This window comes from Parasteatoda tepidariorum, chromosome 2 (genome assembly GCF_982258835.1).
Source record: "Parasteatoda tepidariorum strain Cologne lab strain chromosome 2, Ptep-v5.0, whole genome shotgun sequence".
Classification (NCBI taxonomy): domain Eukaryota; kingdom Metazoa; phylum Arthropoda; class Arachnida; order Araneae; family Theridiidae; genus Parasteatoda; species Parasteatoda tepidariorum.
The window spans coordinates 112,047,716-112,073,187 of NC_141756.1; the positions used below are offsets into that span (position 1 = coordinate 112,047,716).

The 25,472-nt window shown below is 28.3% G+C and overlaps 1 protein-coding gene across 1 annotated transcript in view; it reads left to right on the forward strand.

Annotated features, from left to right (window-relative positions):
* Positions 1–103: 103 nt before the first annotated feature.
* Positions 104–25,472, forward strand: part of LOC107438161 (zwei Ig domain protein zig-8) — a 31,046-nt gene continuing 5,677 nt past the window's right edge. Inside the window, exons 1-4 of the mRNA XM_087158046.1 lie at positions 104–385; positions 3,962–4,143; positions 8,899–9,109; positions 22,988–23,284. Coding sequence (XP_087014172.1) covers positions 280–385; positions 3,962–4,143; positions 8,899–9,109; positions 22,988–23,284 — 796 coding nt within the window. The 5' untranslated portion in view covers positions 104–279. The remainder of the gene's footprint in view (positions 386–3,961; positions 4,144–8,898; positions 9,110–22,987; positions 23,285–25,472) is intronic.

The window sequence follows — 25,472 nt, forward strand, 5'->3', positions numbered from 1 at the left end:
TCCTTTAAATTCTCAATAACCGTTATATGTAGAATAACTCTTCCTTCCTTTCACCAATCAAAACACAGATTGAGGTGAACTTTAGCATCTTACAATGAAAAACAAATAAAAAAAGAGCAATTTTAACCTGAGGAGACACAAAATAATGTTAGAAGATTGTTTTGCTAAACTGTTCGATGTGATTCTTAATTTAATGTGAAATCGTAATATACAAATTATAAATGTCTTCTAACGTCTTAAATCAATGGCATGGATTTGTATTTTCATTAGAGTGTAGCAATGGATAGATCAGCAATGGCTTCAGAATCTATGTTTGGGATTTTGCCACATTTTTGTCTTATATTAATCTCCAACTGCTTAATTTTAACATCTTCATACATCAAATGTAAGACCTTAGTTGCTTTATTAGTTTTTTATTAATTAGAATATGATTTATCTTGCATATTTATTTAGGAGTTCTCATCGCTATAGTAAGGCAAATCTGTTGTTAAATAGTAATATGAAGAAGATTATTTTAATCAATTTTAAAAGATTTTTAAAAAAATTTATAATTGAAAATATTTATATTCTATAATAGTATTAGAATGTTTTTAAAAATGTGTTGTGTTAGGTTTGATCCAAGTTTCACCAATAGTAACAATCAAGGTTGATAATGATCAAATATATGTTTTTCAAAGAACTTCTAAATTTTGAGTCATATTAATTGAGTTACATTTATAAATTAGGGTCTTAAAAAATGCATTCTTATGATGACGAAAATAGACTATTTGATTCTTGTAAATCTTTTTTTCTTTGCAGATACATATTTTCTTTTTTCCTATCCTGGAAATTTTCCTTCAAAATGCAATTTTTACTAGCTATGGGGCTAGCCCCTTAAGTGTTTTTTTTGCAGCCAAAGCTTAGATTATTTTGTCTTACAAAAATCTTTTCTTAGGTAAAATGTTTTCATTTTCAATTTAACTATGTATTTATTTGTTATGTTTATATTTTTAATTTTTGTAATATGCTGCGTAAGTAATAGAATGGAGATTTAACTTGTGGAGATATTTCCATAACAGTATCTGTTTGCTACAACTACGATATTATTTTTAAAATTTTAAACTTGCAATAATTTTTAAAGATGTCTCATGGCGTGCCCTAGTTGACTATAATGGTACTTTTCTATTTCCTCTCTGTAAAAAGGGCTATCACTTAGCACCATAAACTTCTATCAAAACATGTAATATTATGTTTTAACTGAATTTGATCCTCAACAATTTTTAAATTACCGTTATACTATTTTATGTATATATTTCAAAAAATAATTCTCTCCCATTATCAAAATAAGAAAATACTTCTGGTAAAAATAATTAAAGGCATGCTAAAAGACAATCTCTGTGCATGCATTTTTTTCAAAAAAAGTTCAATAACAAGTGATTGATTGATAAACAATGTGAAAGCTTTTTTCTATAATATTAAAAATTATAAAAAAAAATAAACAATTGGAGGCTATTTTTTTTTAAAAAGGTATTTAAAAAATAATTTAGAATTACTTGAAAAATTTTTATTCTGAGCCCTACCAAAAAAAAGAGATACTTATGAAAATTCAAGCAGTTGAGAATAATCTTAATAATATAAGAATAATTGTAATAATAATCAGAATTAAACCTATAAACTCAGATAATTTTACCAGTGTCTAATTATTGTTTAAACAATGAAATAATTCTTTTCAAAATGGAATATGAATAAAAAGGCAGTGTTTTAAAGGGGTGGCAGCTTATTTTTATGAATAATATTTATAGGAATCAAGACACAGGCAGGATAAGGTGCCCGTCTAAAAACGCTTAGGGAGAGCACCGCAGTTAGACAAATAATGTCTAACTATAAATCTAAAGGTGCTAATGTCTAGTTCTTATATTTGGAATTCATCCTTGTAATTAAAAATAATTTTCGAAAAACTTTTACATTTAAAATTTTTTGCTTTTTTTCCTGTATTTTACGGTAATTGCTTACATAATATCTTTTGTTGCTTACATTCTCTAGACTTAATATGTCCCACAGTGGACTGATCGTTAAGACACGATTCCCAGCAGATCACCGAAGTCGAGCATCACTGACTGCGGTCAGCGTGCGGGTGGGTGACCACTTGGATCAGTCTGCGTAGAGACCGAGGGTGTGCAATATTGGTCCTCGTTAAACTGTTCTACCGTAAAGTGCTCGACTTTGCGCGAAGGTCGTCGGGCTACCGAAGCGGGGGTGCCATTACCTTCCGCAGAGGATCAAAATTGTGATGGCATGTCTTCGGATCATCCTCCGGGATGTTTCCCAGACCGTCGCCAATAGCCCATTGTGCAGCTCTAGTGCGACGTAAATTAGCAACAACAACATCCTTTTTTTATGTTTGTTTTAGTTTGTTACTCAAGTGGCAATGCTTAGTTCTTCCCGAATTTTTGCATGGAAACTGATGTGGAAAATTTCCTATTCAGATAAATGACTTTGTTTTAGTTATTTTTTTAAAAAAAATAATGAAAAAAAATGTCATTGAGATTCTAGTATTGATTGAGAAAACAGGAATGGCAAATTTCTTTTTATTCTTGAGTGGAAAAAAAATCTTTAAAAAAGAAATTATCAAATTATTTTTTTTTCTTCAGAAATTAAAGTTTTTATAATAATCTAGTTTAAATAGTTAATGATGAATCTATTATAATGATGAATCTATTATAATGATGAATCTGCACCACCATCTTCATAAATCTAAATTTGTCTATGACCTCAATGCAGTCAGGCAACAATTATTATAGTAAAAATTTAGCTTAAAATCTAACATTTAGTCTGTCTATGTCAAGAACTACCCTTGCCATTCTTTTAGAGCAGTGGTGGTGACTGGTTACAAGGTTTGACTGTATCAAGTAGGGGTGTTGGGTCTATATTTAAAAAAGGTTTTCAGACTTTGGTTGACAAAAGAAAGGGGACATGAATTCCCCTCTTTGAAATACGCTATTTCTTACTTCCTTAGCAGCAGGCAGAATAAGACAGGGGAGTTCTTTCTATTCACAAACTATACATGTAGCAAAAATTTTGAATATATGTTCTATTAATTACCTTTTTCTTCTAAAAAATATTGAAAATAATTTGAGAATATAAATGATTTGAAACCCATCACTGACTAACTACTAAAGTATAAGAATACTTTCTGAGATAACTTTTTAAATTTTAATATAGATTGTTTTGTTTAGTTGTTTTGATTTTTAAAAATTTCTTCTAATTATTTGTTAATTTTAAATTTAGTAAGGATCTTTTTGCTTCAGTTACTTCTTTTATATTTAGTTCATTTTTCTTATTAATTTTCTTATCTAAAGTATTAGTAATTTCCCACCAATAAACACGCCATATGATGTGATGCCAAAATGACGCCAATGGTTGGGTAAGACTATGTTTATCTAATCAAACAATGAAACAAATTTACAAATTCAGAAAAAGACAAAATAAGTTGGTAAGTAACATTTCAAAATAATAAATCAAAATAGAAAAGTGCTTAAAGCAGCTAAATCCAACTTTGTTTTATTTTAATTTAAAGTCAGAAAAACAATTCTAGCAAAAAAATAAAATTTTGAAGATCTGTGTGTTAGCGGGACAGCACTACATCAGGGGACACACTGCCTGCCAACATACAGGTGACTTTCTGTTGTCAGTGGTGAAACCAAAAACTGACAGTGCCCCGAGGCCCTATAATGGAAAATCAAATAAGAAAAGCAATTAGAAAAATTTAAATGTAAATGCAAATAAAAATTACTGACAAACAATTACAAAGTAAATCTTAATAATGACTTAAAAGTGCCCAAAATATCTTAAAATTTTAATAGTTTTTTTTTCTTCTAGAATTGTTTTTCTGACTTTATAAAGTAAAACTACATTATTATCATTTCATTCTGTCCAAAAAAAAAATGTTTTGCTAATTTATTTGTGTTTTGTTTGTGTGTAGTGGGAGAAAGTAGAGACTTGGATCTTCCTCCTGACAGCAGTACTGTTGATCCATTGGCTGCTTTACTTCCGCATTATATAAAGAAATCTAATGTGGATCCCTATCTCACAAGAAATGTCACCACACAAGTTGGACAGACTGTTTATCTCAACTGTATCGTCAACATTGTTGGAGAAAGAGCTGTACGTAGTGCACTTTTATTTTTTGTAATTTATCATTAGAACTTTTACTATAAATTTGATTGGCAGTATTTCTGCTAGACTTTGGAAACTTCAAATGATTTTAAGACCCATGATTTCCTTATTTCTAGCTACCTTTTTTTACTAAAATCCTGTCACAATTTAACCTGTGTCATCCTTTCTCAAAATTTTTTTAATTACTTTAAAATTTAGATGCATGCTAACTTTTCATGTCAAACTCTCATTGTTCACATCGTTGAAAAGGCAGCAATATTGACATTATTACAATAATTCCAGGCCTGTTATATAAGAATCATGATAACTTAAAACTATATTTAATAATCCAACAATAAAACATAAGTACAACAAAATTAAATGCTAGCAAATAGGTAACAGAAAAATAGTAACAAACATCAATTACATGGTTCGTAGCCTTTTTAAAAAGTGCTTAAAGGTGTTTATTTTCAATATTCATATTTTAAAAGCCCTTAAAAGGTGCTTTTTTCATTGAGTGTTTTTAAAAAGTTCTTAATTTTCCCTTTTCCAAAATGAGATTTTTTTCTTTACCATGTCGATTTTCTCCAAGTATTATGTAAAAGCGTGCTTTTCACATCGTTCTATTCAACATTTTCACAATTAATTCAACAATCCAGTGTATTCATTACAGAAAAAAAAATGGGAGAGAATTTCTCACCCTTTCTCAAAAACAGGGTGAGATTTCAAAAAGTTAAGTGAGATTTCTAAAAATTAAAAAAACACGAATAGACTTGGAGAAAAATTATTTCTTTAATTATAATACATTTTTCACATCTTCTAATTAAATATTATTACTGCATCATGATATGGAAAATGTTCTATATCTACTTTTTCATCGGCTATTATATTTATTTGGTTGAAAAATATCCGTATTTGTTTCGTTTTAACCATTTCTACCGACATTTGTTTAATTTTCATTTGTCCATTACGTAGTGGAAGATGTCGCCTTAGCAAGGTATTTGTCTATCTTACATTCATGCACAAAAAATTTAAACGTCTTACATGAAGTAACCTTACCTACGGTGAACACGTGGTTGCAGAGAAATGTGTTCTGAAAGGGGTTCGGGGGTGGTGTTCTGCTGTTCGCACCGGTTCTGAACAATAGTACTGATAAATAGGGAAGCTAGATAACAAGGATCAATGTTCAAAATAATGAAAGATCAAGGAAGAAAAGTGAAACAGATTTTATTCAAAATGGCAAAAGACGAAATTTTTTCCCAAAATTCTTGCATTTCGAAATTGATTAATAGAGTGCGCAAACTTCTCGCATTAATAATTTTTTATTGAGAGAAAAGAAAAAATTATGCGAGATTCTCACATTCTCGCTCTGTAGTGAAAACACTGCAATCTATTTCTGCATACCGTTTGTCCGTAGCGTATGAAAGCGCCTATCATTTTACATGTTGGATGAAATACTTGCGAGTCCGCATGTGCGTCTACTGAGCTGTGTTCCATGAGATTATTTCACTCTTATTTTTCATATTGCAAGATATTCTCAATTTCAGGCTTCATTTTCCACTCTCTGATGTCGAACTGAAAAATCTTGATCATTTTATAATGGCGAATATAATCAAGAAAAAGAGTTCTTTGTCAGAAACTAGTTATTTTATCGTTATAATGTAAAGTGTTTGAAAATTATTTTGCATTTTGTTAGTGCATATAGTGCTTAAAAATATTTTTTGAGTGCTTAAAGGTGCTTATTTTTTGTTGAAAGATTTGGGTGCGCACCCTGAATTAGTAAAGTCTTTATTTGCTCGCTCTGGATAGTGAGGCAGCGTCGCTTTCCCAACTAAAGACTGTTGTCATGGATTCGTTAGTGATGACGGAAAGTGGCGTCGGCGGACACCACAACAGTTAAAAGTCTGTTAAACTTATTCCCGTTTTGGGCATTGCAGGTAAAGTAATCATATCACTAATTACAAGCCTAACTAATTTTTGTAACAGTTAGAATTGCGTCAGATTTTGTTATTTTTATAAAATGAAACATAATTCCCATTAAAACAACTATCTTAAAGCCTCTGTGATAGTAGTTCTATTGTTTGTTGTGAAATGGCACAGAACATTTTTTACAAAATTTTATGCAAAAAGGTACACTAATACTGCATTTTTATCCCTTCCAAATTATGTTGATTTAAGTTAGGAATGCACAATCTGCAGCCTTAAGAGTGTTGTCATAAATGTTGCCTTAACCCTTTGAAGCACAGTGGTACGACAGCGAAACCGCACTTTTTAAAAAATTATTCCTAGCGGCACAAAGGTCAATCTCCGAAACCAATAATTTTAAAGTATTATTTTAACTTTACTAAACATCACCAGATAGCAGCACTACACTTAGATTATATCTTCCTTTGAAAAAAATAAAAAGTTTTCAAGGCCCTTTTTCATTACTACAAGTTTTTTTTTTTTTACTCAATAAAATACAAAAAAAGTTTGAAGTATATCACTCAGATTTGTTGTTTATGAGCTTCTTTTGACACACAAATTTTTCCCAATAAAGATTCCTCAGAAAAGTATTTAATTTTTACCTTTATATTTTTTGGTTTCAGAGTGAAGCCACTGTGCCCCTAGAACATTATATCCACCAACACGAGTCTTTATCCTTTTTCCCCCTTCCTTCACTCAGATAGTTAAGTGGGTAAAAATTTATTAGGGTTTTTTCTTCATGGGGCTTATAAATGGGGAGCAATGTGTCTCTTATCTATTTCTATTGAAAATAAAGTCTATTACTTCAAATTTCTTATCTGAAACAAGTTAATTCTGCTCATTTGAGTTCTTTTTGAATAAGCGAACAGTCGTATTTAGTTGATACTATAATATCTATTTTCTACTATTAAAATTTGTCTGCATTTTATTTGTCTTAAAAATTAAGAATTTAAATTTTTTATTATTATTATTATTTATTTATATTGTTGATTTTCAATTAAGAAATGAGAGTTTAATTCTCTATAATAGAAAAGTTCTTCTGTTTTGAAAACTATTTCAAAATTTAAGTATTTTAGTAGTATTAAGTATTTTAGTATTATACATTTTATTTTATATTTTATTTTTATTATTATACATTTTATTTTTATTATTATATATTTCTGTACTATTTATTTTATCCTGATATTGTATAATATATATTATATTTTACTTAGAATATTTTTTGTGTTTGAAATTCATGCGTTTTATTTTTCACTAATATATATTTTATTATATACTATTTTTGTATTATATTATATTTGTTAAAGCCTTTTTTGGTCTTTAAAATTATATAAATAGTTTTAGTACTTTAAGTTTATTGTTTGATTTCTGAAAAGTGAAAATTTATTGTAAAAAAAGTTAAAAAAGATAATATTTTTTTTTCACATGAAAATGTTCTATGTGGACACTGGTTAACCACCGAAACCACCACCCCCTGTGTGGTGCAATGAATCAGAATTTTTTTTAAATGTCATTTTCCCATTCTTAGATCCTAAGCATCATAATTAGTTTCTCAATTTTAAAAAAATATGAAAATTTATGTTCGTGTGCCTCAAAGGGTTAAGAGTGTCAAAAATGTTGAATATGTTACTCCATGCTTGACTACTTGAAAAATTTTGGATACAGATACATAATTTCCCACAGAGACATTTTTTAAACTTTGTTTTTTAAGTAATTTTAATTAGCTTTGAAGAAATTCCAAAATGTAGTAATTGGTATTAATTTAAGGTGTTAAAAACTTTTAAATCTTTTGATATTTTGGTTTCTTTTTAAAGAAAATTCACTCTAATTTTTAAAAACTTTTATCTTAATTCCGTTGTGGAAAGTAAATTATAATATTGAAACAAAAAATCTACATGGATTTATAATTTTCTTTTATATTTAGTTTTTAGACCTGGATTTCTTTTATACCATGTGTTTTTATAAAAAAAATTATTGAATATCAATAAAAGTATGCTATTACACAACAGATTTATTTAATTTTGTAGCTTTGAAGCAATATTTCATTAGTCTACTTTTTAGGGTGGTTTTTTATTGTTATTTTACATTAAACATTCAGTTATATTTTTTACCTACTTGCAGGTACATGGAGCTTTGGTACTTTGATAAGCTTAATATTGCATATTAAGCTTATCAAATTCCTATTTCAGAGATAAATTATTTGAATTCAATAGTTTTTTCTCATTGACTATGTATAATTAAGTTTTTATCTCTCATAATAAATGAAATTCATAACTCTCTTAGAATCTGATTTCTTTTTTGCACTGCAAACTAATTTTATTCATTTTTTTTTTTTTTTTTAATTCTATGCCTTTATGAAAAAACTGGGAAAATTCGCATTTTAACTGCTTCTAAAATTAAAGTAAGTGATTGAAAGAAATTTAATAATAAAAAATAAAAAAACAGAAAATATAATCAAAAGAATAGTATCAAGTGCTGAAACATTATTATAAATGGTCTTTTTACTAACTGGTCAATTTTTAATAATTTTTTCTTTTAAAATTTGATATATTCTGCTTGTTCCATTTCTTAATCTTATAATTTTCTTTCAGATTTCATTTAAGATGTAAAAAGTTATTTAGGTTTCATATTTATATCTTATAATATTGTTCCAGATTTCCTCATTTCTAATGCACTTGGCACCTGCATATTAAATAATGTTTTGGTGGAGAAAAAAAATTGTAAACATGTATTGGTGTCTGAAATATCTTTTGTACTGAATTAAATAGATATATAATAAATTTGTTATTTTCTTTTTAGGTGTCTTGGATTAGGTTGAAAGATTTTCATTTGTTGACTGTTGGAGAGTATACTTACACAAGTGACACTCGATTCCAAAGTGTCTACATGCAAATAAGTAATAATTGGGCACTCCAAATTAAATATCCACAAGTGGCAGATGAGGGACTGTATGAGTGTCAGGTCAGCTCCTTCCCATCCAAGAGTGTTTACTTTAGACTGTGGGTAGTGGGTGAGTCATTTATGATCTAAATTTTCTATCAATATTTGCTAGCAAGATTTTGTAATAGTGGAGTTGGGGACATTCAGGTCACTGCAAGGCTTAAATGTACCAAATCTTTTTTTTTGTTGCCTGAATTTATGTTTTAAATATTTTCTCTCTTTTATGTGTGCTAGTTCTTACCTGTTATGTTATTATTTTTGGTAAAGTTTATTTTTCATATATATTTATATACATACATAGATATATAATGCATTAATGAGAGAAAAAAGAAATTAAGAAAAAATTCAAAATAAAAAATATTTTTATAAATCACGTTTTTGTAGTAGAGAATAATAATTTTAAAAAAATTGAAAAACAAAAAACGTGGGACGCATGAAATACATAACAGTAATGTTATATTAGTGTGTGTATGTGTGCTCTTGAGAATGTGTGCATGTATATCTGTAATTATAATTGTATCTGAATGTGGATGTGGAATATGTTTGTGATGTATGTGGATGTATATGTGGCTGTGCATGTGTATGAGTAAGAAAATGTTTATATGTATGTATATATGTACTGTTATGTATTTCATGCACCCCACATTTTTCGTTTTTCAATTTTTTTTAATTATTATTCTCCGCTACACAGGGATGAGATTTTTCCGTTTTTTAGCGGATTTCCGCTTTTTTCACTTTTATCTCTTAAATTTCAGCTTTTTTATCAAAAATTCAGATTTTCTAAAAATTTCATTTTTTTAAATTAGTATTCTGCTTTTTCAGAAAATTCACCGATTTTCAAAAAGGAACAAAAAATTCAAACTACATAGCTACCAATCCTTTCTCATTTTTACTTATTTTACCTATTTTCTCCCCTTTACACGCAGCAGATAAGATTTTCCGAATTTTTTACCCGCCCTCCAGATGGATCCGATTTTCGTAGTTCAAACGACGCTGCTTCTGACAAGCCTTTCAGAGGTTCCAAGCCTGGAATCTGCTAATATCTCGATTCTTATTCACACGATTTTAATATCAAGCATATCTTTTCATATTTGCGTGTTGCGATTTATTTACGAGATTTAAAAATCCGATATTGTGATTCGTATTTACGTCTTTTTAAAAACCTATGTAGCGATTCGTATTGACGCAAGTTTAAAATTCAATGTGTTGATTTGCTCATGCGGTTTATAATATCAAACATTGATTTTCGTATTTATACGTGATTTTAAAATAAGGCATTGAGATTCGCATTCACGCATTCTAAAAGCTATGCATCATAATTCTTATTTATGCAATCTAAAAATTACGCATCATGATTCGTATTTACGCAATCTAAAAATTATGAATCGTGATTTGTATTTACGCGTTTTAAAAATTCTATATCCCAGTTCGTATTTTCTCATTTTCAAAATCGTATATCTAGTTTCATATTCATGTGATTTCAAAATCCATAATTGTTATTTATATTCACGCAATTTTAAGATCAACTATCGCGATTCTTGTAAGAAGTAAATTTTTTTTTAATTAGTTACTATAAAGGTGACTGTTTTTCTAACGACGATTATTCGTATATGTAAGTGTTACAACATCAGAGAAACTGGAAGGGAATATATTCAAAACTTACATTCTGTGCTTGCAAAGAAGAAAAAAAAAGGATTTGTCACAAGATGTTTGAAGATGAACTAACGACTAAATATAACAAACATAAAAGATACAGCAAACAAAAGCATCAAAGAAATCAAAGAAATTCTAAATGCTTAGTGTTAATTTCTTAGAGCTTTGCAGAAAAAAATGTTTTTTGGAAAAAAATTTAATTGAAAGTTCTATTGGCAGTAGGCAAGGGGAACTGACAACATCAAAACACCCCGATTAGAAATGCAGCATGGCGACCTCCACGTGGTATTTCTCGGGTGATGCTAACAGCCATGCATTTTAATTTATTGTATGTAAAACATCCTTATTTTGTTCTAAAATGCTATGTACTTTATCACAAATGTTAATTAATATAGAAATTGATTTCAATAATGCTGATCACCAAAAAATATTTCATTTGGCGATAAAACAAATTTTTGTGTTCTTGAAAATGAAAGACTTTTTGAGGGTTATTATCTCAGATAATTTATTTTGCTAATATGTTTCTTATTTAGCTAATGTTTTGATTTTTTCACCATGTACAATCTAAATAGCTAATATACTTTTTTAAAAGCAAATAAGAACATTGATAGAATTCTTCTACATAAGTACAATACTATGTCTTTGATGATAATATACTATGTCTTTGTGCTAGAACATTGTGTTCATTGGCAAGCGAGCGCAGAGAGCCATGGTTCACAGCGTGAACCACATAGGATTGCGTAGCAATTCTCGGGGGTTGGCGAGCGTTAGCGAGCAGGGGGCGGAGCCTCCTAGTAAAATTAATAAAATTTGATGCAAATAGTATAGAGAGTTTTAACACAATTTTCATACTTCTTTAGCTTTTTATAATAATAGATTAGTATAATAGATTATATAATAGATTAGTATAATAGATTATATTTAATTATTGTACACAATAATAATTGTAAAACAGTTATTAAGATTAGACACCTCTTTAAATAACTACTTTATCTTTTGCTTAAATTTTACATAATAAAATTTAAAAAAACAATTCCTGATGACAACCCAAAAATAATTTTATGCTGATGACAACCCAAACTTATTAATTTTATGCTAATGACAACCCAAACTTATTAATATTATGCTGATGACAGCCCAAACTTATTAATTTTATGCTGATGACAACCCAAAAAAACTTTTTTATGCTGATGACAGCCCAAACTTAATTTTATGCTGATGACAACCCAAACTTTTAGTATTATGCTGATGACAACCCAAAAATAATTTTATGCTGATGACAACCCAAAAATAATTTTATGCTGATGACAACCCAAACTTATCAATTTTATGCTGATGACAGCCCAAACTTATTAATATTATGCTGATGACAACCCAAACTTAATTTTATGCTGATGACAGCCCAAACTTAATTTTATGCTGATGACAACCCAAACTTATTAATATTATGCTGATGACAACCCAAAAAAAATTTTATGCTGATGACAACCCAGACTTATTAATATTATGCTGATGACAACCCAGACTTATTAATATTATGCTGATGACAACCCAAACTTATTAATTTTATGCTGATGACAACCCAAACTTATTAATATTATGCTGATGACAACCCAAAAATAATTTTTATGCTGATGACAACCCAACTTTTAGTATTATGCTGATGACAACCCAAAAATAATTTTATGCTGATGACAACCCAAACTTATTAATTTTATGCTGATGACAGCCCAAACTTATTAATATTATGCTGATGACAACCCAAACTTAATTTTATGCTGATGACAACCCAAACTTTTAGTATTATGCTGATGACAACCCGAAAATAATTTTATGCTGATGACAACCCAAACTTATTAATTTTATGCTGATGACAGCCCAAACTTATTAATATTATGCTGATGACAACCCAAACTTAATTTTATGCTGATGACAACCCAAATTTATTAATTTTATGCTGATGACAACCCAAACTTATTAATATTATGCTGATGACAACCCAAACTTTTAATATTATGCTGATGACAACCCAAAAAAAATTTTATGCTGATGACAACCCAGACTTATTAATATTATGCTGATGACAACCCAAACTTATTAATTTTTTGCTGATGACAACCCAAACTTATTAATATTATGCTGATGACAACCCAAAAATAATTTTTATGCTGATGACAACCCAAACTTTTAGTATTATGCTGATGACAACCCAAAAATAATTTTATGCTGATGACAACCCAAACTTATTAATTTTATGCTGATGACAGCCCAAACTTATTAATATTATGCTGATGACAACCCAAACTTAATTTTATGCTGATGACAACCCAAACTTTTAGTATTATGCTGATGACAACCCGAAAATAATTTTATGTTGATGACAACCCAAACTTATTAATTTTATGCTGATGACAACCCAGACTTATTAATATTATGCTGACGACAACCCAAACTTATTAATATTATGCTGAAGACAACCCAAACTTATTAATATTATGCTGATGACAACCCAAACTTACTAATATTATGCTGATGACAACCCAAACTTTTATCATTATGCTGATGACTATTTTTTTGTTCATATACAGCTATAAGTTAGAAATTATCACTGATCTTTAAAATATGTTATTTTTGATTAAATAATTACAATTTACAATCATATAAAACCAAAATTATTAAATTTATTTAATGAATTAATATTTGAAAATTGAATTAATATTTGAATACGATATTGTGATTCGTATTTACACCTTTTTAAGATGTAGCGATTCTCGCAAGTTTAAAATTCAATGTCTTGATTTGCTCATGCGGTTTATAATATCAAACATTGATTTTCGTATTTATACGTGATTTTAAAATAAGGCATTGGGATTCTCATTCACGCATTCTAAAAATTATGCATCATAATTCTTATTTATGCAATCTAAAAATTACGCATCATGATTCGTATTTACGCGATCTAAAAATTATGAATCGTGATTTGTATTCTATATCCCTGTATGTATTTTCTCATTTTCAAAATCATATATCTAGTTTCATATTCATGTGATTTCAAAACCCATAATTGTTATTCATATTCACGCAATTTTAAGATCAACTATCACGATTCTTGTAAGAAGTACAATTTTTTTTAAATTAGTTACTATAAAGGTGACTGTTTTTCTAAGGACGATTATTAGTATATGTAAGTGTTACAACATCAGAGAAACTGGAAGGGAATATATTCAAAACTTACATTCTGTGCTTGCAAAGAAGAAAAAATAGGATTTGTCACAAGATGTTTGAAGATGGACTAACGACTAAATGTAGAAAACATAAAAGAATAAACATAAGCGAACAAAAGCAATAACTTAAAAAGAGATTTAATTTAATTTGTTTTTGGGGGAAAAGATTACTGATTATTACTGATATATTTGCTATAAATCACATTACAGTATTTATTAAAAGAAATGAAATATTAATGTATATTCTCAGTAGTTTTAATTTGCTAAACCAGGTAGTTTTTCAAGTAATAATTGTCTCTTATGTGAACTGGGGAAAAATATAATTTCCAGATTTACTTTTTCAGGTGGTAATTTTTATTTTCACTAAAAAATGTTAAGTATCAATGTAATCATTTATATAATGATAGATTAGTACACAATTGTATGTCAACACATTATTTATTACCTTAAACTGTTATTATTAAAGGGTTGCGCTTGCGTAAAATTTACTATCGTGGAAATTCAGCTTTTTTGCTTTTTGGCTAATCTCATCCCTGGCTACAAAAACGTGGTTTTTTTTAAAAAAAATTTATTTTGAATTTTTTTATTTTAAATTATAATTTTTTTAATTTTTATTTTATATTTTTTAAAAATTATTACTTTTCAATTATTATTCTTCACTACAAAAAACGTGGTTTTTAAAAATATATATTTTTATTTGGATTATTTTTCTTAGTCAAGAGTAGTCAAGACTACTTCAAGACCACTACTAAAATAATAGAACTTTCATTTTAAATTAGGGATACAAAAAACTTTATTCACGATAGCAACGAACTATAGGGGGCGTTGTTGTATGAGACTAATACCTGCGATTTCTATATGAACAGTCATTCAGTTACTCTAGAGACATCCTTAATGTAGCACGTAGCATTGCAACGTTCCTTCTTTATTGTGGCTAATTAAATTTAAAAAAGAAAAATGCTTGATATTCTTTCTTATGCAAACGAAAACAAAATGGTATCTCTTTTTATTAGAGAAGGAATATCCAAAACACATCGGAAAAGTATTTGAACATTAACAGAAAAAATATGTATATTCTTATAAGAGTTAAAACCTAATGCCCGAGAAATAGTTGTACTAAATTTAATGATCTAACATGAAAGGCCTATTTAAACTTTACATTCCATAGTTTTAAGAATCATATTACTTCAAAAATTAAAATGAACAAAAAGTATACATAAGCCTCATAATTTTATGAAATTTAATTTTGTAAACTAAGTTTTTTGACAACAATTTTTATCAAAAAACTTCAAGTTTCAATAAAAATCATTATTTAGAAACTAAGAAACGTAAAATAAAGAATGCTGACGAAACAAAAACAAAAAATCAATTCTTTTTTGTCGCCATTTTTAGTGCTACGAAAATTCGTCTTTGGGATTTGCCAAAAACAAAACAAGATGCAATTTTATTTTTTCAGGAGGGAAATATTTTACCGAAAAAACGAAAATGTACCAATTCCCACAACATGAAACTTTATCTGATCAACTTGAATCTATGCTAAACTCTATATCGGCTCATTTTCCACCGAAATCCGATTGACTATTTTGATTTTAAATAAAGTGTTTTATTTTATGAATTGTCGCAAAAATTTCAAGTGTAGATTGGCGGCAATTAAAAACCGCCAAATCTGTAGCGGCGGTGGCGTTAATACGTAAGTTCCGAATTTTTATTCCATACTTTTCTGAATCATATTACTTCAAACATTGGAATATACAAGAAGTATACATAAACACATAATGCTATACCATTTAATTTTTCAAAAAAAGTATTTTGAGAACAATTTTTATCAAAAAATTATAAACTAAAAAACGGAAAATAAAGAATTCTTGAGATAAAAAAACGATTTTAAGAATTCTTTACATTGAAATAAAAACTTTCATATTGTTTCTTTTTTTATTATTCTTATAGTTCTTAATTAGACGTAAGAAACCATTCTGTAGAGAACCATCATCAAATGAAAAAAAAAATATTTACAAGCAAATTTTGTATTGTAAAAATCATTGCACTTATCTGATTTATAATTCCCGGAGAATTCCAAAATGATAAGTTCCTTGTTTGAAAACTTTATTCTCAAATAATAGATACATAGTTTATACCTTCATTACTTTTAGATAACATACTACACAGCAAAATTTTATAATTGATATGAATTTGAATATGTAGCTAAAAACAGAATAGCTGAATTCTAGTTGAACTTATTCTTTCAAAACTAAAAAATACTTACCAAGAAAACGATAAAAAGTAATTAAGAATCAGCACAAATGGCACTATTTCAAGTAACTTGGATAATTTTTTATTGTTGTTTTCCGAATTATATGGATACAGAAATATATACTATTCCATAACGAAGAAGAATATGCTAAAACTATTACAATTCTGTATGTTTTGAATTCATATTTATTCACTGGAATGATGAAAGCAATGTTGACTTCACTTTAATTCGTAATTAATTGAAGACAGAAGAAATGCATTTTACCTTTATACACACATCTGTAACAGTATCCGAAATCGGAAGTCATCAGTTGCAAGTTTGTTGATAATAGAAATTAAAAATTATTGAGGAATTTTTCTCCAAATGTTTGGCGTGTTCTGTTCCTGAAAGATTTACTAATATTCTGGAGATTTTTTTCAAGTTCTTCGGCCTTTTCCTTAGGGAAATTTTGTTTCTTATTTGCTGCTAAAAAATGGCGTCTTATTCAGTCAATGATTTTGATGGAACTAAATGAAAACGTGATAAAATAATGTCTGATATTTACAGGCTCCCGCTAGACGGCGTACTCGCGCGTTGCGATCGCGAATAGAAAATCAATACCTTTACGACTTTCATTAGTTTTATGCTGATGACAGCCAAAACAATCTGGAAATGAATGAGGAAAAACTGGATCCTACCACGTGATTTTTCAGCCAATAAAAAAACTCTGACAATAAAAATATTTTCACCTGACATGTAATACTAATTTGAAATAATGGAATCGACAACAAAAGACAATCTCGAGAAAAAAAAAAATTTTAAATTTTAATTTTATTTTACTTTGTATGTCTTTTTTCTCTTCATTTTCATGCATTGTCATCCAATTCTGAAGTATGTGCCAAATATGAAGTTTGTAGCTAGTCGGGAAGTTAGTTTAAAATCGATTACAAAATTCTACCCGAACAGACATACACGAAGGGAAGTTTATATAAACATGGTAAAATAGAGGTTATTCAGGAAAATTAAGAAAAATAAATTTTATTTTTCTTGCGCATAAGCTGCAAGTGTATAGAACCCATAAAATAAAATACAGAGAAAACCAGGTTAAAAATATTTTTAAAGAAAAGAAAAAATAATTTTTTCCCTTTTGTGTGTGTGTGTGTGACGTGTGTGCTTCTTACACTATTGTATTGATGTATTTTTTTTCATACAATACAATGCAATATTAGAAAAGACTGTTCTGTGGACGTAGTCGTGTGAGCTAATGGTTAGATTATATCCTTTAAATTTTTTGTTTCCCAACTTTTTAATTTTTTAATGTTTTTAAAAAAACTTTTATTTAATAATAATTTTCTTCTTTTCCTTAAAAATATTTTTTTCTTGTTTTCCTTGTATATATACACAAATTAACATGAAAAACATGAATAAAATAAAAAACTAAATGGTAGAGAAACAAGAATGGTAAAAGCAAATAGTCGTTATCAAGACACATCTAATTGCTATAAATGCGATATTTCTGAATAAAGAATAATTATCCTAAGATAAAAATTATTCTTTATATGTGTCGATATCGCAAAATACCTTATGTTGTAAAAAATCATGAAATAAAAGAAAAATGTAAAAAGAAATCGAACTTACCGGCGGGAATTAAAGCGCGGTTTAGGTTTAAAAGTACAATAATAAAACAGTTAACAAAAATCGCGAAGATGTAAAATATTGGAAGTTGTGCTTATAGCTTGAATCGAATAAAATAAAATTAAAAAATATATATAAAATTTGATCGAAGAAGAAGAAAAAAATTTTTTAGTAAAATATTAGTGCTGCCATCTATGAGAAAAAATTAAAAATTGAAATAATAATAAAAATGTTTAACGGATTGATTAAATTAGCAGATTAAAAAAATCATTCATAGGGAAATTAATTTAAAAGTCAGTCTGTACAATTGGATAGAAAGCCGTTTATAGACTTTATCCTTCATTTATAAAACCTTACATATATATATATACACACACACACACACACACACATATATATATATATATATATATATATATATATATATATATATATATATATATATATATATATATATGTATATTAAGCTTATTAATATTCTTTATATTTTTTCTTTTCGTGCTATATGTATACAATAGAGTACCAATTATCCGAGTTTCCGCTTGCATTTTTTTTTTTTTTTGTTCTATTTTATTTATTTTTTTAAAACTCCTACCGAAAAAATCTGAATTTTATCTTCAGGACACTCAGGAAAACGAAATTCAACAACTTGATCCAATGAAATTATCGTTAATATTGTCAATAATGAAAATGAATGTAGCGAAGATGATGAAGACAGTTACAATGAAAATCAATATATAAAAATCTCTCATACAGATGGCCTGATATAGATTTATTTTTAAAAGCTATCGAAAGAGCTATTGAATATGTAGAATGACAAAAAGAGTCAACACCAGCCTTCCTGTTATCTCTAAAAAAACGATGAAACATTGCTGCAAAAAAGTAATGTAAAACAAAAAAGGACTTTTTTGAGTAAAAACTCTTTAATTTTCGTAAAGTATGCTCTTTAAGTGTTTTTAAGTAAGCTTTTTAATTATAATATGAACTGTAAGTGGCGTAATCATATGAATATTGTATTTGTCAAATATATTACATTTATCCCTACTCTTTTTCTTTCCTTTTTTAGACTCTTCGCTTTAGCCAAGTTTTTCGGTTATCCTAGTTAGTCATGGTTCACATTTACTCACAGAATCGGGACTTTATTGTACCTCTTGGCAGAAAAGCAGTGACACGGCGACATTGTCGCAGAATGTTACAGAGTTCATGCAGAAAGATTTTTCTTTTGAAAAATAAACAAATTTACTTTTCTTTTCTACAGAAATTTACTACGTAATCTTCTTAAAATTTATGTAAAATTATCACTTTTAATCACTTAACGCGCTCAATTCACGCCGATAGTATCGTAGATCAATGTATGTTTCGATTGTGTTTTTGGCAGTTATTAATATTGATTTTCACGTGGTTTTTAAATATCCCGAAATATTTCAAACATCATGGAAAATTAGAATTGTGCATTTGAGTTTTTGCTTTTTAAGGCAATAATTCTATAGAATTTTTGGCAGTTATTACGATTGATTTCTCCTTAGTTTTTAAATCCGATATTTTTTATGCAATATTATTTATTACAGCAACCTTATCTCGAAACGAAACACGCATTTGAGGCGTCTGTTTTGCGTGATTTCGTTGTCGATCTTTTTATCAGCAATTACTACTACCGATTTCATGATTTTTAATTTTTTTTTATTGTTATGATTATTTACAAAAGGCAAAGAAGGAAATAATTTGTGCCCCCCCCCTAAAAAAGAAAAACATTTGAGAATATCACCCATAACATTAGAATTGGAAATTATTACATGTTCAATTTAAAAAAACTCATATAGTTTTTTTTTTAAACACAGCGTTTTTGTTATTTTAAATTAGTAACATGTATGTTTGTTATTATTAAAAGTATCTTGCAGAAAGATATTAGTATTAAAAATGTATGTCGCAGAAAGCCCGAAAAAATGGTCACACACAGGAACTGTAGGGTAAACCAACCAGTGAAGGAGCACACCCCAGTGAAGGAACATTTCATAGATATTTTTTAGATTTTAAACGTTTTAATTTAGATTGATAGGTAATAGTAGTTTACTACCTAACAATAGGAAGTCATCCTACAATGCATTGAGTTACCTGGTCTTAGAGTCTTCTCTGGAAAAAGTTTTAAATTTGTTAGTATCTTGTTCAATGCCTTGTTTCTTTGATAAAATTATAAGGTCAGTGTTTGTAGTTATCCGTTTAAAGTACAATTAATTGTATATAATAATGCCTTTTTTTCTCATTGTGAAAAAGAGAATTCAAAATATGGTTATTGAAGTTACGTTTTATTTATATTAAGCATCATGACATAAGCAAGTACTGAGATTAGGGGGTGTTTATTAACTGGATTACCGAACAATGAAAAGCCAATGAATAAACAAGTGCTCCTTTACAGGGAGGGATTTTTTCAAGTTATTGAAAATAAAATAAAAATTTTAATTTTGTTGTACCTTTAGTCATATTATACATCAAAATTATGTTAAAAATACAAAAAACAACTTCTAACCAGTGAAAGAACAGGCTTGTTTCTTCACTGAGAATAGATTTTCCAGTGAATGAATAGTATGTGTGAAATATGATTTTTATGGATATTTAGATTTAGTAGTTCTGCGATATAGAGGACACCTAAAATCCAGTTAAATGTTGTATGAATAGTTTCTATAACAATTTCATTTCAAAATGCAAAATTAATTGCTAGATTTATTTAAAGAATTATAATAATAATTTATTTATCTTTATAAATGTAGTGATTAGTTATTACATCACACCTTAGACACCTTAATAAACTATGTTTACTGACTGAATATAACAACTAAGTATAATAATGAGAGCTTGAATAGAAAATTTCTTTGCAGGCCTTCGTGCTAATAATTAGCTAAATTATTATCTTATTGCCGTTTTTAATGTCCTAACGGGAACTGGTAGGAAAAATCCATTTAAAGACAATCATCCAGATGAAAAAAATTTTTTAAGGCGACATCCACCGGTAACTCTTTGCAATACCAAGATAGTTTCAAAAGGCAAAACTTCCTTCAGAAAATAATATTCGAAATGCTGGTTTTAAGAACTTTAGAAGAATTTTTAGGAGCGAAGTAGCCCTGGCATCCTTTTAGAAAGTTATTGCATATACAATGCGAACGAAACAAGAATTAAATACTGCCCTTAAACGGGAAAAATCTTTGGTCCTAAAAATTATAAGAATTTATATTCTAAAGTACCTAGGAAAGAAAAAGTACCTCCATTGGTAGTTTTTCCTTACTGAAGAATTCTTTGAGATATTGCAGAATCAGTCCCTGCTATATATTTCATTGGAAAAAGCGATTCATGAAATGAAACAATGACCGCTGCAACATTTTATAAATATATTGCAAATGTTTCTACCCATGGCTAATTAAAAATGCTATCAAATTCCCTATTTTGCTTCTTCTGGATAGGTATAAATCTCATATCAATTTGAAACTGAGCAAGTTTTGTTCATCAAAACAAATTTTCTGGTTTAGTTTTCTACATAATTCATGGAAATCTCCCGTTAGATCTTGAAAACAAAAGAATTGTAAAACAATATGTCGAGAAATTTTTACATCCATTTTTAAATAAGATTTTGAGGCATCAACTGATGAAGTTAAAATGCTTTTATGAAATGCGATATTTTTCCATTCGATGTAGAAAACGTTAACTTTAACAAATGCATCAAATCAGACACCATGAGTTAATGAATGACAGCTTATCAACAAAACACATTCTTCGAGAGTAACGATGCACTATTTCTTCAGAAGCTGGAGAATGAAATCTCGCAAGTTATGTTGCAAATTTTTAAAGGAACATTGACAGAAAAGTTTAATCTCCCAAATATCCAATAGCCTGTGCTTTTCTCAATATGGAAGAATTTATTTCAAAAAGAACATTTGGTTAATCAAAGTTTGGCACTGAAGCTGATACAACTAACATTGATAATGAAAGTATCTTGAAAACTGATTTTGAGATAAGTCCTCTTGAGGCATTGTTAGTTGCAAAAACAGTTGGTTCCATAAGTAAATGGTAAGTACTGCTGAAGACCCACTAGATATAAGTCAATGAGAGATGGATTTTACTCAAACTTCGAAACTCCTTTTTCTCATTTATTATCCAGTGAGGAATTTTAGAAATGGTACCGGAAAATCAAAGGAAATTTCGAAGATACATTTACATTGACCAAAAATTTGGAAAAAAGAGGAAGGTTAAATCAAAAGAAAAATAAATAAATTACTTTTTTGCATTAACTTCAGAAAAAGAACGAATATTTAAAGAGATTGAAAGAGCTGAAAAGAAAGTTAAAGCAAAAAGTATGACGAAGAGAAAAAAATTCTTAAAAAGATTTTAAAAAATAAAAAAAAAGCTTAAAAAAATATGGGGAAAAGAGAAAACAAAAAAGTCATCTAATTATAATAATAAAAACATCATCGGATTACACGATGATAAACATTCATAATTTAGAACAGACTATTAAACTGTGAGAGAAAAAAATGAAAAATATTTTTTTTAAATTATGTATTCAAACATATTTTACTTTCCATTCCATGAATGAAAAAAAGTAACATTTTCCACGTTAACTGTGGTTATAGGTTATAATTCCAAGAAAAATCTTGTTTTTAACCCACTGACGGTTCTGCACGTAAAAAGTCGCATTTTAACCTGCACTCTTCTCTGCATAGCAAAACCGGTTTTCCCATGTTAACTGATAGGGGAACTGTGTGTAGGGGAGAAACATTCTCCCAATTTTGCCCATTTCCTTAACCGCCAGTGGGTTAAACATTTGTGTGGCCTATGGATTCCTAACAAGCATCAAACATTCTCGAAATTAAGTGTTCATTCACTGGAAAATTTAGTGTTTATTCACTGGTAAGAACTGTTCCTTCACCTGGTTATCTTATTACTTATTATTGAAATCACCAAAAGCTTAAAACAATATTATGTAAGTTATCTAAATTTTTTTTTACGTAATTTGCATTTAATAACGAATATGTCGACACCATCATTTAGCTAAAATTACAAATTTTGAAATTTTTATTATTTTTTTCAAAGGCAAGCTAAGCTTAAGTATTCCTTCACTGGTTAGTTTATCCTATATATATAATCATTCCCTTATTATTACAGAATTGATCATTGATTTTTTTTTTATTTTTACTAATTATTTTTTAATGTTTCACAGTACCTGAAGCTAAAATAATGGAAGGTCCAGACATGTATGTGGAAGTAGGAAGTTCCATTAACCTAACATGTGTCATTGTGGACAGCCCAGAAGCCCCAGCTTATGTATTCTGGTACCATGAAAGTAACATGATTAATTATGATTCTTCTCGTGGTACAGTCACAGTTCAGAAGGGTGGTGGAAATACTGCAGTCAGTAGGCTAAGGATCAGGGACGCTCAACCCTCAGATTCAGGAAACTACACTTGCTCTCCTTCAAATGCAGGTGCAGTCAGTTCCATTGTATATGTGGTCAAAGGTGAGTAAGCCTTCCCTTAACCCCATAACAATAGGTTGATTTTCATGAAAACGGTCATAAAAGTGCCTATTTTGCCAAATACACGTATTTGATTAGTGCTGACATCTAGTTTAAAATAAACTGACTATCTACAATTACCTTAAAAATATCCTGGTACTGCCATCTGGTGTGTAAAATGAGGAATAAAATGTTTTCTGGGCAAAAGAAATGAATTAGTTTTATTCTTATTGGCACGTTACTACTGAACTATCCATCCTGGAAATTTCACGGGAGCGAGAAACAGAGGGCGAAACCTCATCCCGTCATTTTAACTGGAGTGAGAAGGAAGGGGTTAATACGCAAACTGTAATTCATGCCTAAGCACGGAATCCACAGCAAATGTCAAGAGAAAATTCCGATGCCCCGTCGTCTATTCGGAAATGAGGTTTTTCTGTGTTTTGGCACAATTCCACTATATATATATTTTTTTCAATTTAATTAGAGAATAATCCAGTCTTTTAAAAAAAATTTCTCTTTTCTGAATTCTTGAAAAGAGATGTTTTTTGCACTTTTTAGTGTATATGCAAAAACGATTTAAAATTACTTTCAGGCGATCACACACCGTAATTCGTATTCGCAAGATTTTAAATTGTAAACCATGATCTATGTTCATGAGAGTTTAAATTACACATCTCAATTCATATTTAGATGATTTAAAGATCTCGCATAAGGATTCACATTTATCCAATTTAAAATCAAGATTTATATTTACACAATATAATAAAAAGTCATGCATTGATATATTTCTTTAAAGGCTATTAATATTCTGTGGAAATATGTTTTCTCCTTGCACTTTTTTTTGTGCTCAAATTTAGGTATTTTTTCAATTATTTAAAAACTGTTTTGAATATACTTTAGATATCTATTTTCGGCTACTTTGGTTTTTTACCTTTTTCATCCAAGCTATTAATCTCATATTTGTTCTGAGAGCATTTGATTCTCTAATTTGGCTGATTTTAAAAACCGGAATATCTTCATTACGGAAAAATAAATTCTAAAGTTAACTTTACAAACTGATTAACGGTTAAATTAATTATCACATTTTGTTTTACTTTTTAAATAAACAGGAAAAAAATTTGTTAACTTACGGAAGGGTTTTAAAATGAAATAGCTTATCTGAGTAGCAAAATTTTGATTTAAATTTTTTTAACTTTAAATATTTAAAAAAATTTTTGCCGCAAAGTTCATTTTAAAATATCAAGCAAATTTCTAACATCTATTATAGGTAGATCGTTGGCACTGAATGATATTCTGCAACTTTTCTTAATTTATAAACAGTTTTCATTTTTTGCACTCCATGTTTCCTATCTTATTAACTAAGCAGTATAATATACAACTGTAACTTTGTTCATAGGGTGTTGAAATAAATTTGTTATCCACATGTTTTCAAAACTTAAGAAAGTAGAAAATTTTAATTTACAAAGAAAAAAAAAGAACAAGGTTTTTCATAATTTTAAATGTATACAGTAGAAAAAGTTAATTTTATGAAAGGATGATTTTATCATGTTTTGGTATTAAAATGTTTCTGTTCTTGCAGGTTTAATTTTAAATCGTGATTGATTTTATAATCCAATGATTTTATTGATGGCCACACTGCAGAATTTATAAAAAATAATAGTAAAATGAATTAATAAAATTAAAATAGTTATGTACCAGTTTTTTATATAGGCTGCTACCAAAACTGTATACAAAAGCTGGGCCTGACATTCTTGGATTATCAAAAATTAAACCCAGCATTTTAATTAACCCTGCATCCCTTTTAGATATATTTTAAAATGCTGGGTTTAATACGGCATTTTTAAATTTGAATTTTCAATTATACAATTTCATTTATAAATTTGATAAATTCATATTAAATTCAAATATAAATTTAAATTTTAAAATGTACCCATTTGGTATAAACACATTTATTCAACGATGTTTTTATTTTACTATACAGACCACTTTTTCTGACAAGACATTTATAAATTTGAATTTTCAAGTTTCAGTAATTCTCTTGTGTTCTTTTTCAATTGTTTAATTAAACATAGGCTTAATCATTTAAATGAGATAAATTAAGTTGGTGGTAAACTGTTTTAATCTTTGTCATAATATTTATTCCAATAATATTTTTTTCTCATTATAAATATTATAAATCATATTATAAATA